General features: G+C 33.1%; 2 protein-coding genes across 2 annotated transcripts; both read left to right on the forward strand.

The window, feature by feature from the left end:
- Window positions 1–454: 454 nt before the first annotated feature.
- LOC105961318 (putative F-box/FBD/LRR-repeat protein At1g78760) lies at window positions 455–2,044 on the forward strand. The gene has a single exon (XM_012985551.2). It carries the CDS (start codon window positions 455–457, stop codon window positions 2,042–2,044), a length of 1,590 nt encoding a protein of 529 aa, XP_012841005.2.
- Window positions 2,045–4,643: 2,599 nt separating this feature from the next.
- LOC148765903 (uncharacterized) lies at window positions 4,644–12,135 on the forward strand. Its single transcript, XM_088812410.1, has 8 exons — window positions 4,644–4,701; window positions 5,112–5,284; window positions 8,924–9,260; window positions 9,398–9,555; window positions 9,793–9,929; window positions 10,941–11,304; window positions 11,646–11,835; window positions 11,960–12,135. The coding sequence occupies exons 1-8, from the start codon at window positions 4,644–4,646 to the stop codon at window positions 12,133–12,135; spliced, it is 1,593 nt and encodes a 530-aa protein (XP_088668536.1).
- The last annotated feature ends 1,801 nt before the right edge of the window (window positions 12,136–13,936 follow it).

Here is a 13,936-nt window from a genome sequence, read left to right on the forward strand (position 1 = left end):
TAAATATTTGGAAATTTACTATACAATGCGTTTCTAATTTTTCAGAAATTGCAAAATGAATCCATAAGGTGTCTGTCGAAGTTTACATGCTGCAAACAATAACTTAGCAAATAGATACAATGTGGAATCCCAAAAGAAGGAAAATAGTACAGCAAGAAAGGAATTCAATGTAAGTCTTACCTTTGTAGGTTTTTTTTTTTTTTTTCTTTTTTTGACGCCGACTACCTTTGTAGAGTTATAACAAGTTATATGTATTACAAACTAATCGGAATACTAACCTATATTAAAAAGTTTTTTTTTTCTATATTTATTTATTGATTGAGGCGGCGAATTTTTTTAGGGTTTGTAATTAGGGTTTACAGAGTTGAAGACAAAAACTATAAGAACGTGTCCTGTGATTATTAGGGTTTATTGAATCGACAAACAAAATCTAGGGTTTATGAGAGGGTGAATAATGGACAGGATATCGGAGTTGCCAAATGACGTATTGCGCAAGATATTGTATTTCCTGTCCCAAAAGGAAGCTACTCGAACCTCTGTCTTGTCCAAACAATGGCGTTACATTTGGTGCACTCGCCCTAATCTTGATTTTACATACACACCACCTTCAAGGGAGGATGGATATTATTACCGTGTTCGTGGAAGAAATAGAGAAAATAAAAAAAAGTTTTTAACCATTGTCGACAATACTTTACAGCGATACCACGATCAAGATGTGTGCGTGGAGGAATTTCACCTCTCTACATCGCTCGGCAATTTGGATTATGAATCCGTACCGTTTCTCGAGAAATGGTCCCCGGTACTAAAAAATACGGGTACGAAGAAATTCCATCTCTCTATTCTCTCTGAGCATTGCCCGGGTCGGGTCGAACTGCCACCTGTTGTATTTGGATCCGAATCCCTCCAACTTTTGCATGTCGAAAGATTCTTGCTGGATGAAAAGTCTATTGAAAGATTAGTACCCCTCAAGCATCTAAAATCACTTACTCTCCAACGAGTCTCGATCGAGGACGAGGTTATTTTACGGAAAATTATCTCCAACTGCCCCTCGATCGAAAATTTAGATGTACACGGATTTTTAAGCTTCAAAAAACTTACGGTGGTGAATGATCTTCGCAGTCTCAAGAAGTTGAAATTTTATTTCGACTTGTTAGGTCGAAAATCGGATGAGGAACTTTGCAGCATCGAAATCCACCACCCATCTCTCGAAACCATCAACATCAGTAACGGTAATATTTTGTTGAACAATGGAGCACATTTTTTTAGCCTGAAAGACTTAAAACTCGCAGGTGTCGAATCGTCATTGTGCCACTTGTCGTCGTGTGAATTCCCCAGTCTCGAAAACTTGGAATTCTTCTATTGTGATGGACTCAAAGGAATTCGGGTATTTATCGATGCCCCAAACATGGTCTATTTTGAATATTCAGGAAATTTTGTCCCATCCATCTCTATTGCAACGTTTTCCAAAGAGTGGGAATCATGTATATGCATATCGTGCACGCCTTCGAATGAAGCTCCTTTGTTTTTCGTCAAGTTGAAAGAAATGCTCGAGTTGTTAAGCCAATCCAAAATTTATCTGGATGTTGATCGTTTGATTTATTCTAATAACTATATAATTCCGGAGAATAATATCCACATTAATGGTCGTGATGGTGATAAATATGTAGTGGTGGAGAATTTGAATATTCTTTTTCTTTCATATTCTTTTCCGTCTAGTTTAAATGGTTTCCTTAGTATTTGTCGGCCAAGGTACGTAGGTGAGTTCCCGTACTACGACAATGAAGGGGACAGCTGGGCGATGGAAGTTATTGAGCGTTTGTGGAAGATTCTAACTGAAGAGAAAGAAGCTCGAGAAGACAATAAAAATTTAGATCAATTAAAAAATAATGAGTTGTGGTGGTTTCGAGATTTGGAGGAAGTGAAATTGGAGGTTTGTCATAGTAATCGAGACGAATGGCATGCGACAACTTTATCGGAATTGCCGAATTGTGACCGGAGTGAATTTGATCGTACTCGCTTTGCTTTGAAATGGAGAGAAACTTAATATATCGTCGATTGGAATGGAGTGAAGCTCGTGGGTCATGTTCTAAGCTTCACAAGTTAGAATCGGTTTATTTAATTTTCGTGTTCGATTGTTTACAGTAATTCAGATTACAACTTTAATTCTTGACACTAGACTGCAAGTTTAAAGTTATCCTAATTAATCAATTTCTTAAAATTTATCTTTAGAATATATATTTATGGCTTGTGATCATATATATAACCATTTCATCATACATATATTTGTTTTACCATTAATTGCCTTTGCTAATGATATATATAATAAGTAGTAGTAGTAGTTCTTAAATATGTAAAACCAATATTAACAAGTCAGAAGAAGCTACACGTACGTATATAAAATATAAATAAATCATGTTATCAGTGATTCTATATTAATATGAAAATGAAATAAATTGTCACAAGTAAGCGTTTGTATTCCAAAAGGTTTGGATGCCGAAGAATATTCCACGAGCTTCGAAACAATTAGGGATCAAAAATTTATACAAATAAAAATCGATGTATGTATATGCGGAAACAGCAGAAAAAGATATGAGAATTTGGGAGAGAAACCTGAGAGCAGATGACGTCTTTGGATGTGTGTAGTGTATACGAATTTTGCCCTTTCGTTTGAGTTACTTATAATTTACACATCGTTATAGTTATATTTTTGAATTATTTTCTTATATAGTTTGAATTTATATATAAATAGGGGTGGTCATTCAGTAATATCGTATCGGAATTTCGGTAAATCGAAAATTTGTACTGATTAGCGAACATAACTATTCGGTTCATTTTTTCGAGAAAGGTAAAATTGAAAAATGTTTTAAAATTTTTAAAATGTAAAAAAATATATATTTAAACTAATCTATATATCTATATATAAAGAGGATCTATGCCCTATATGTAACATGTGGCAAATGTCTATGTCATACCTCCAAATTGCTTAGTTGGAGTTCACTTGATGATGTGCTTTCTTCAATTGGTTAGTTGGCATTTTAATTTTAGTATGTATTTAAGTTCTTTCCTATTTAACATTCGTACAATCATTTAAACATTTACCACATGTATATATTATTTCCAAATTTATTATTCTATAAATTCGAAAAATATTATCTTATTTATAGTTTCAATATTTCAAAATATATTTATTGACTATCTTTAAAAAAAAAAAATAGGATACTCAGTTTGTTTTTACGAATATTCAAATAATTTTCAATTTTTTTTAATATTCAAAAAGTTTTAAAAGAATACAGTTTTTTTTTTTTTTTTTTTTTCAAAATATTGGAATATTCGAATACCCATTGAATAACTTTTTTTTTATTAACAAAAATATTTTATTTTCACATTGTACTGTTTAATAAATATAGAATAATTTTTTTTTAATAATAATTTGAAATTGCGTATTTTTATTATAAGTTCAATCAATTTTACTGGATTAATTTATAAAATTATATTTTTGTTATTAATACATTATTATATTAAAACGACGATTGTATTAATACATTATTATATTTTGAATTCCTTTTTTAATTTTCGGATTTCAAATTTTATATTAAGTTTCAAATTTTTATTTAACATAAATTGTCAATCAATTTTCCGATTTTATGTTATATTTCATTTCTTACATATTTGAGATGATTGATTTTAATAGCAATGACTAATTTATGGAAAATATCTAATCAATAATAAATATTCTTCAATATTCTTCAAATCAACTAATTATATATCATATAACACGTGTTTGTTATTTACTACAAGATTTTTTTTAAATGTATGAAATGTATCTTATTCTAAGGCAAGTTTTTGACTTTTTTTCCCTGCATGTGATCTTTACTTGATTTAGTTTAATTTTCAATTCAAAATTCAATTTTAAAAAATGTGTCATTACAGTTAAAAAAATTATATTGCAAGATTTTTTTTAGAAGTTATTATCTTATTTTTTTGGGTTGTTTTCTTTATTTGTGTGATTTGATTTCTTCTACTAATATATAAATCTTTGGAGTTTTTATTTTTTTCATAAAATATGGTTCATGCTCAATACTATTTAAATCCCTCCACATTGATTTCATTTTTCAATACCACCATTCCATTACAAAGTGCACAATGTTCGTACTATATGTTTTCATATTATATTTTTTTCATCCTTTTTATAGATTATTATAATTATATATACATAATTTTATATTCATAATTATTTTTATATATACACATATGAGTACTATTTGTACTTCTTTCTTTCGGGTTGTTAATTTTAATATACTTTGTTAATGTTTTTCATGCAGTTTATCATACAAAGCCGTTCGTACTTTATGACTTTATGACGATCAAAATATTTGTTTGCGCTCAGTCCAAACTCTGTGTACTTTGCAATGCGTATTTTGTCCATAATTTTGATCCATGTATGCGCGTCGCATGCAGGGGATTAATCAAAGTCGTTCAGATCATGCATTGTATGTTGGATGGTTGAAATAGAAGATTTCAAATCTTTCTTTTGTTGAGGTTTATGCGATGATGTATTTATACATAAATGATGTATTCCTGCAAATAAGTGTGGAACCAATGGATCCGCATGGAGGTGTGATTCATGTCATTGGTTATTTAATATGTATATGTACCAGCCCTTTGCAATTCAAGAGAATCTCAATATTGATGATGCTGAAGGTATGGATAATGACTCGATACCGTATTTTACAAAAATAATTACGCGTTATGATCTGTACAAACTGGTACGTTATTTATTATATATTTTTTATCAATTCAATAGATGCGTTGTAATGTGACTATACAAGATATTAGTTCATATAGTGAAGGTAAATATTAGTATTCATTTGTCGAATAGTAACCATCAACTATTGTTTAATATGAAGTCTATATGGGAATTAAAATTGTCTTCGTCTTAATGTGTTTGTTTTTGTAAATTTTGAATATGTTTCAAATGATGACAATAGCAATGATTCTGCTGATTATGACGGTTGGCAATATTTTTTTTACTAGTTCAAATAATGTTTATGCATCAGTCGTTTCGTTTACAAATTCTGGTCATTTTTTTATACATTGATAAATACTCATAGATTACGACGACCTTGGTGAACAAAACTGCGTTTGTCAATCATGCGGTGCGATGATAAGGTACGACGAGAGACTTGCCAGACAATGTGAAATAGAATCACCAAAATTTTCACTTTGTTGCATGAACGGTAAAATCCAGTTGCTCAAATTGAAGGATCCTCCAAATATACTTCGAGTATCTTATTCGGTAGGGATAGATGCAGTAGGAACTTCCAAAATAATATAAAATGATGTTCTCTTTTACCTCTCTTGGTGGCAAAATACAGACAGCTGTAAAGAACAGTCCCGGTCCGTACACTTTTTTCCTACACAGTCAAAATTACCATTTGTTGGGTAGTTTATTACCGGAGGAGGGTACAACGCCAAAATTTGCACAACTTTATATATTCGACACAAAGAATGAAGTTCAAAATTGAATTGATGTTGTCAGGTAAAAATTGCATGTTGTTTATCTATATTTCGGCGTCATCATTTTTTCGAATGGCTAGTAATTATTACTCTGTTATATTTCAGATCCGGAAACAATTCTAATAATTTAGATATGTCAATAGTGTCTTCGATAAAAGATATGATTAATGATTTGAACGTACTTGTGGGGGTCATACAGAGCTTCACGCGATCGTATTGCTATAGATGGAACTACAGGTATCAAACTAAGACTGGTTAAGAGCAGAAGTTGTGACGCCCGCCTTCTATGTGAAGCGTTTGTCGAGCTATAATATTGAAAGAAATTGTTTGATTTTTTGAATACTAATCAATCTATCATTCAGAAAAGTACGTACGATTTATTTATCAACACCCTTGCGTATAGCAAGGTACAGTACAAAGAGTCATAACTGTTATATATAATAGTTGTTTCTATTCTAGAGTAATGCAAACGTTGATATATATATATATTTATATATATATATATATATATATATATATATATATATATATATATATATATCATACATGCATCAATTACTGGGAACTTAATTCAAACTACTATTGTACAAATATAAACAAGGTAGTTACTCGGACGGGAATTCCTCTGATTCATTCAAGCCTGCACCTGAGTCTGAGAATATAACAGAATAAAATAGAGGGATAAGTCATAGAAGACTTAGTGAGGTGAAATATAAGTTATTCATGATCTGAGAGAAAGTATGATGATCGAACCAATTGATGATATCGGAAAATAGAAGCGATTAAAGATTATGATTCGATAAGAAATTCAAGAATATTAGTAAGAATGACCAATCGATTTTCCGATCAATAGAGATAAGAATACACCTACCTTGTAACTTCCGTAGCCGTTTACTACCTTATTCACCGAACCGGGAATGACCCTGTAATGCAATGTGGCATGCACGGGCGCATGCCGGTTTAGCCCGAAACCCAACTAACCTCCAATTGTGTACGGGTCTAAACCTATGTGGGTACTGTTGGAGAGACTACCCACTGTCGGCCCGATACCGCCCAGCGATCACCTCCAAACAGCCCCGATCCCATCAATATCCATTGTCCTTGAGGCGTCGCAAACGGACTTTATCGATCATATAAGAAGACCATATTATTTGATTATATCCGAATTTCAAAGACAATAGAATTTAGGAGATACATGATCTAGTGAATGGCTCAAAGAAAGGCTTGATGGTTCAAAACATGAAGTTTAGACCATTAAATAGAACTTGAAGGAAAACGATCGGCTTCAAAGAATTTTATACCGATCACTCAATAATTATTATCGAAGGAAATGAAAATCAAAGAATTGAACTCTCGATAAGATAGTATTTCTCAAATAATCTCAAGCTCAACATAATCCAATCAATTTCAAATAACGATAATCAAAATGATAATGAATAGATCAATTCAATGAAAGAGAGCAAAATCCAAGTACTCGAGCGATACAATTACCCGAGTCCACCATATTCCCAGAAAAGGTCAAGCAAGAGAACCCTCACCTCGGTCCAATCAAGAGTACTTGTCGATCACGGTTCTTCGATATCATCACCTATGCAGTATTTAAACTATTAAAATAAGTTAATATTCACTCTATGTTTGTCCTAGCTTTATATGTTCTTAAGGCTGAATATTCACTTACCAATTCTAATTTAATCTAACCCCGTAACCAACATCAAAACTTAACACATAACCATCACGTTTATTTTACCAGATTAATGAACGAGAACGAAGACCAACAAAATTTGTTCATATATGACGACTTCATCTACAAATGGACATAAGACATTGAACTCAAATTATGACTCGAATACAAAGGAAACAACCCCACAAGATTAATCATACGAGCTGCCCGAATTGACAGCTTCAACTCCCATATTCCTCCGATCAAAAAGCCTATAGGACTCGATCATATGGAACGATCTTCAGCATATAATTAACATGTTCCATAAAATCTATGATGTTTGAGAAGAAACGCTTATAAAATTTGAGTTCCAAAACTCCCAAATTGTGTTCCGAAAATCAGAGTAACATCGACAAGTTTTATTTTCGAAAATCTTTGAAGCTACTGTAGTGTTAAAATCAGTTTCAAAAAGGGTTCTAAAATTGCGGAAAATCAATTATTCTAACAATATTCAGCCTATTCTACAATTTTCATCCATAAACGAAATCGAAACTCGAAGTCAAAATACCTCAAATTGGAATATGAAATTAGCAGTAGTCTGAATAATTTTTTACCAAATCGAGCAATCGTCACCAAATCAAACGGGTAGGAATTTCCACCAAACTAAAGCCTGTACAGGGGGCTTTCTAATGCTAAACCCCACTCGCTGAAACTTCATCGGAAAGGTCGTCAAGTCACCATCTTCTCTTCGTTGATTGAATCTTAGCTTCTTCTTACTTCTTGATTTCTCTTTATGATTTGGTAGATGATATTTCGTGTTTGCGATTTCTTGCTGAAAATTCGATGGGAGATGGTGTACAGTTAATACGCTGGGGGGGCGGGGGCGGGGGGGGGGGGGGGGGGGTTGGGGGTTTAAAGAATCGCTGGATCAGATGAAGGTGAAGGAAGAAGATGACTCATCACTTCTCTTACGTGTCTTCTCCTTAAAATTCTAATTAGTCTCATAATTATCCGTTTAACGTCAGATTCTTCCTCCTTAAGTTTCTAATATATAGAATTGTCATCTGCCTTAACTATTCCTTAATATCATATCAGCCCTTTTAGATTAGCTTATTTACTCTTATTCCCCAACTTCATTTATCAATAACATCTAAGCCACATAAATTTCACTATATTATTTTCTAGTAAATAAACTTCAATAATATATATATATATATATATATATATATATATATATATATATATATATGTGTGTGTGTGTGTGTGTGTGTGTGTGTGTGTGTGTGTATCACATTATGTATTATCTAACACACGTACACATAATAAAATTTAAGGGGTGCTACAAAAGTACTGATGGTCAGACATATAATCTACCAAATGCCAGTGAAATTGCAGCGCTCATTGTTCGTGACTTTGATAACCAAGAGGGTGTAAAGGACATTGTGGTTGAAACGCAGTCAAAGAGGCTTCAACGCATTAGTGAATTATACCCCCTTATAGTACCCCTTGATCTTTTCTTACGATGAAGATGGGTATATAGTTGATATTCATTTGAGAGAGTCTACTTCAAATATTAACCGGAAACGAAGATGTGTGAGCATGAGAGAATTTTTTGCATACATGATGCAAAGAAGAAATGGAGAGAGTCAAGTACTGTTGAACTCGAAAATGCTATATCAACAGTTTCAAATTGATGGCTTTTCAATGATAGAATCTCAACGACTGAATTTCATTAAATTTAATCAGGACAAGCTTAGGGTTGACATATATAAGGGACTTCAGAAAATGATTGTCAAGGGTGATGGTGAAGGCACATCTGCTAAAATGCACATAGTTCTTCCATTGACTTTTACAAACGGTCTCAGATATACGTTTAACAACTTCATGGACGCCCTCCAAATATGCAATTGGATTGGATTTCCATCACTATACCCGAAGTGGACAAGAATACAAAGGGTGTTGAGAGATATAAATCTGCATCCCGAAGATCGACCTGATATTATTTGTCCAGTGTTAGAGATGAAACTAGACAATCTGCTCTCATATTTCAAACAAGGGCATATTTTCGGACGGATTATATCATGTAAGTACCAAATTCTCAAATCATTATTTAAAACTCCATACGACATGAATGTATAAAATTATTTTAGTTTTAAAAATATCTAATTATTGCTATTAAACTATAATATTTTTAATTTGTTATTTCATTTCAAATTGCAGACGCCTGCACCATTGATTTCCAAAAACGTGGTTTGCCGCATGTGCACATCCTTTTTTGGTTGCATAACAACGATAAGACCAAATGTTCGGACGATATTGATCGAATAATATGTGTCAAAATACCCGATAAGACTTGCGATAGGAAAATGTATAAGTTGGTAAAAAAAACATGATCCACGGACCATGCGGACATGCGAACATGAATTCTCCCTGCATGAAGGATGGTCTTTGCACCAAGAGCTTTCCAAAGAGATTTGTGCAACATAATGAGACCGATGATGAAGGATACCATTCGTATAAAATAAGGGAAGACGGTCGGACAATAACGAAGAAGAAAACAATATTGGACAATGGGTATGTCGTTCCTTAAAATTGTGCTCTACTGTTGAATACAGAGCCCACATCAACATCGAGCTCTGCTCAAATATGTCAACAAGGGCAATGATCTAGTTATAGCTGCATTTTATCAGTCCCGTAATACGAATGACGGTGAACTAATACGCGATGAGATAAAGATGTACTACGATTGTAGGTATATTTCCGACTTGTGATGTTACTTACCTTATCGTTAAAATGAATCTTTTTTTGACTTAATGTTTATTCATGTATATATTCGTTTCTTTCACAATATATTATATATTGTTTAAAAAATAATTCATGTTTACTTAAACTAATGTGAATTTTTTTTTTTTATATATTTTTAAAATAATTTTTGCAAGTACTTATTTGCATGCGAGACCAGTTGGAGGTTGTTGGGGTTTGATATTCATTCCATAGATCCCCTCGTGATTCATTTGAGCTTCCACCTACCTCATTGTCAATGGTTGTGTATCACGAAAATCAACATTTGCATAATGTAGTCAATAGACCATCTGCCAAACAAAGTATGCTCTTAGCATGGTTTGAGGCAAGCAAGCGGTTTCCGGAAGCCAGATCAATCAAGTACGCGTTTTACCACAACAATTCGTTTACTATGATGAGTCTATGTCATGGGAGCCACGAAAAAAAATATTTTTGATCGGAAGAATTAATAATGTTCTCCTAGTGAAGGGAGAAGACTATCATCTGAGGTTGTTGCTTAATATTCAAGTTGGTTGCAGAAGTTATGAAGAACTCAGAAGTGTGAATATGAATGTCTATGATACCTTTAGGGACGCATGCTACATATTAGGTTTGTTGCAGGATGACAAATAATACATTGACGGTATAAAGGTAGTACGCAAATGGGCGAGCGTATACTGCACAAGATTATTGTTCGCTATTCTTTTACTAGCGAATGATTTGAGCAGGTCTGAGTATGTATGGGAAAAATGTTGGTCGGAGTTATCTGATGACATGATTTACAGACATCAAAAGCGTCATAATAATCCAGATATATATACATATATCTAATTGAAAAACCATAATTGAAAAACCATAATTCATGTACGATAATTGTCGTAAAGATATAATTATTATTTGTATGTTTAAATAATCCACATTATTCTTGGTATTGCATAGCATTATTTATAATTTGTGCAACATTAACCTTATCGGATGACAGCTTGAAGAATTACACCCTCATTGAGATTGAAAAAATACTGCAGAGCAATGGTAAGAGTTTACGTAATAATGCACATATGCCTGTACCGATACAGTCAACGCTAGACGACACAAAGAATAGGTTAATACTTGATGAATTGGATTATGACGTCTCTGAAATGCTTGCCGAACTTCAAAATTTCTTATCGTTAATAACGCTTGACCAAAATTTTTTTTACGACACGATCATGAATGCAGTGTCGAGGAACAGTGGAGGTATATTTTTCATGTACGGCCATGGGGGCACCGAGAAGACATTTATTGGAACACACTTTCCGTCGTTGTTCGTTTTGAGAAGGGCATTGTCATTAATGTTTCCTCGAGCGGTATTGCTTCATTGCTCCTTCCGGGTGGTAGAACAACACATTCTAGATTTGAACTCACGATAATTGTGCATGAGAGCTCCACTTGAAGCATCAAACAACAAAGTCCTCAAGTAGAGCTGTTGATTGAAGCAAAACTTATTATGTGGGATAATGCCCCGATGATGCATCAGTTTTGTTTTGAAGCATTGGACAGAACCATGCGATCGATTTTGACTTCTGAAAAACCTTTTGGTGGTAAGGTTATCGTTCTTGGTGGTGTCTTTAGACAGATATTACTTGTTGTACTTAAAGCATTGAAGCAAGACATCGTACATGCTACGATCAATTCATCACCATTGTAGAGAGAATGTCGTGTCATGAGGTTGCACAAGAACACGAGGCTTCAGTCGGATGCATCTTCGTCTAATGAAGATGAAATAAGAGAATTTGCTGAATGGATTCTGAGAATTGGAAACGTTGAAGCTAGAGATTACAATGATAATGAAGCCTCAATTGAAATTCCTGAGGACATGCTTTTTCAGAGCTCCTGCAGTTCGTGTATCCGGATTTGCTGAATAGCATTGTCAATCCTCATTTCTTTCAGGGGAGGTCCATTCTGAGGCCTACAAATGAGAGTGTATATATTTGAACAATTATCTGTCGTCGCTAATTGAAGAAGAAGAAAAGGTTTACCTGAGCTCTGACAGCCTGTGCTTGGACGAAGCAGGTTCCGAGATTAATGGAGAAATTTACTCAACCGAGTTTCTCAATACAATATCGTACTCCGGTCTTCCCTCGCATAAGTTGAAATTAAAGAAAGGCGTTCATGTCATGCTCATTAGGAATATCTAACAAGCGAGAGGTTTGTGCAATGGAACTTGTCTCAAAGTTGAAAGATTGGGCATGCACGTAATTAGTTGCAAGGTATTGTCCGGTAAGAATGTTGACGACATGGTATTTATTCATCAGATGACTTTGATATCTTCGAATTCCACATTGCCAGTTAAATTTTAAAGACGACAATATACGGTGATTATATCATTTGCCATGACAATAAACAAAAGTCAAGGCCAAACCCGCTCGTTGGATTTTACATTCCAAGGCATATTTTCAGTCACGGTCAATTGTATGTAGCGTTTTATCGGGTGAAGAGTAGATCTGGAATAAAGATTTTAATTAAGGGTGAATACGGTGAGTTGTCCAGTATTACTAGCAACGTCGTGTTCAAAGAAATATTCGAATTTTTTTTTTATACACACACACACACACACACACACACACACACACACACACACACACACACACACACACACACACACATATATATATATATATATATATATATATATATATATATATATATATATATATATATATATATATATATATATATATATATATATATATCAGTATTCTTTATCTACGTAATGTCTTCAAATTTTATTTTTATTGAAAATGATGAAAAAAACAGATTATTCGTCCTCTGATCGTATATCTGATTGTAGTTTCATGGTCTTCATTAACAACACATTCAGATTCATGTGCAAGACTGGTACATTGCTTTGATTTTAGTCTGGGAGTTACTTGCTACATTTCAACGTGAATGGTGTGTAGAACATTGTCAGCTTATTTTTTATGTAGACTTTTTATCGATAAATTAACATACAATTTTTTTATTTTTTTGTTTAATTCTATTATTTACATTCTCGACATATTTTTTCTTCGTTGGTTTTCTACATTAACTCATTTTGTTTTTTTTTAATTAATCCCCGTGCATCGCACATGTGAGTTACTACTTAATTCTTGAATTTGACATTCAAATTCAATAATCGACCCTAATAACAAAAGTGACTATCAATAGAGGCAAATTTGTAAACAACATAGTAGTTAAACTCGCGAGATACCACGATATATATCAGGAGACGGTACGGTCCCAATCAAAACGATACAACTCATGCTCTGTATCGTTTGTGCATAAATATCGGTAAATATTGCGAGATATTGTATCGTATCGCCATATCATGATACGATACGATATTAGTCAAAGTATTAAAAAAAATTAAAAACAAATAAAAAAATAAAAGAAAAAAGAAGGAAACGAAATATTCACATAATCAGAGCATGAAAAACGGATTTCAATACTATTTAATATGTTTTTTTTTACATATTAGGTCCTAGAAATTTAAACGCTTGTTTGAAATTGGTGGGTGAAAATGATTTAAGTGACATTGATCTTGAAGATTATGAGTGATAGATTAGTATTTTTAGAAATTAGGGATTCAAATTTTAAACTTTGTTGATGTTATTATATGAGCAATAACGACTTTTATCCTATTTTGTTATATATATATATATATATATATATATATATATATATATATATATATATATATATATATATAGTCCTAGCGGAACGGATCTTCACGGGTTTGGCGGGTTCAATGGATTGATGGGTCCGACTTGCTCACCCTTACTTGTATTTGAGGACCCGAGGGGTCTTTTTGTGGGACCCGGCTCGAGGACTTGAACTCGAGACTCTTGCATGGTATTGATAGTACTAACCACTGGGCCAAAGAAGATGTTTGATAATTATTTAGCAATAAATGTTTATAATAAAATGATTTAATTGATGTATAAATAATGTTAAATAAAT

The sequence above is a fragment of the Erythranthe guttata genome, chromosome 13, assembly GCF_056151865.1.
Source record: "Erythranthe guttata isolate IM_541 chromosome 13, IM_541, whole genome shotgun sequence".
NCBI lineage: Eukaryota > Viridiplantae > Streptophyta > Magnoliopsida > Lamiales > Phrymaceae > Erythranthe > Erythranthe guttata.

Bases quoted from the DNA above. Each gene is read 5' to 3' on its own strand.
- LOC105961318 (XM_012985551.2), top strand. From the start codon at position 455: ATGGACAGGATATCGGAGTTGCCAAATGACGTATTGCGCAAGATATTG.
- LOC148765903 (XM_088812410.1), top strand. From the start codon at position 4,644: ATGTATATGTACCAGCCCTTTGCAATTCAAGAGAATCTCAATATTGAT. The intron at 9,556-9,792 runs GTAAAAAAAACA...TGTTGAATACAG, and splicing joins ATAGGAAAATGTATAAGTTG to AGCCCACATCAACATCGAGC. The intron at 11,305-11,645 runs GTATTGCTTCAT...TCACCATTGTAG, and splicing joins CATTAATGTTTCCTCGAGCG to AGAGAATGTCGTGTCATGAG.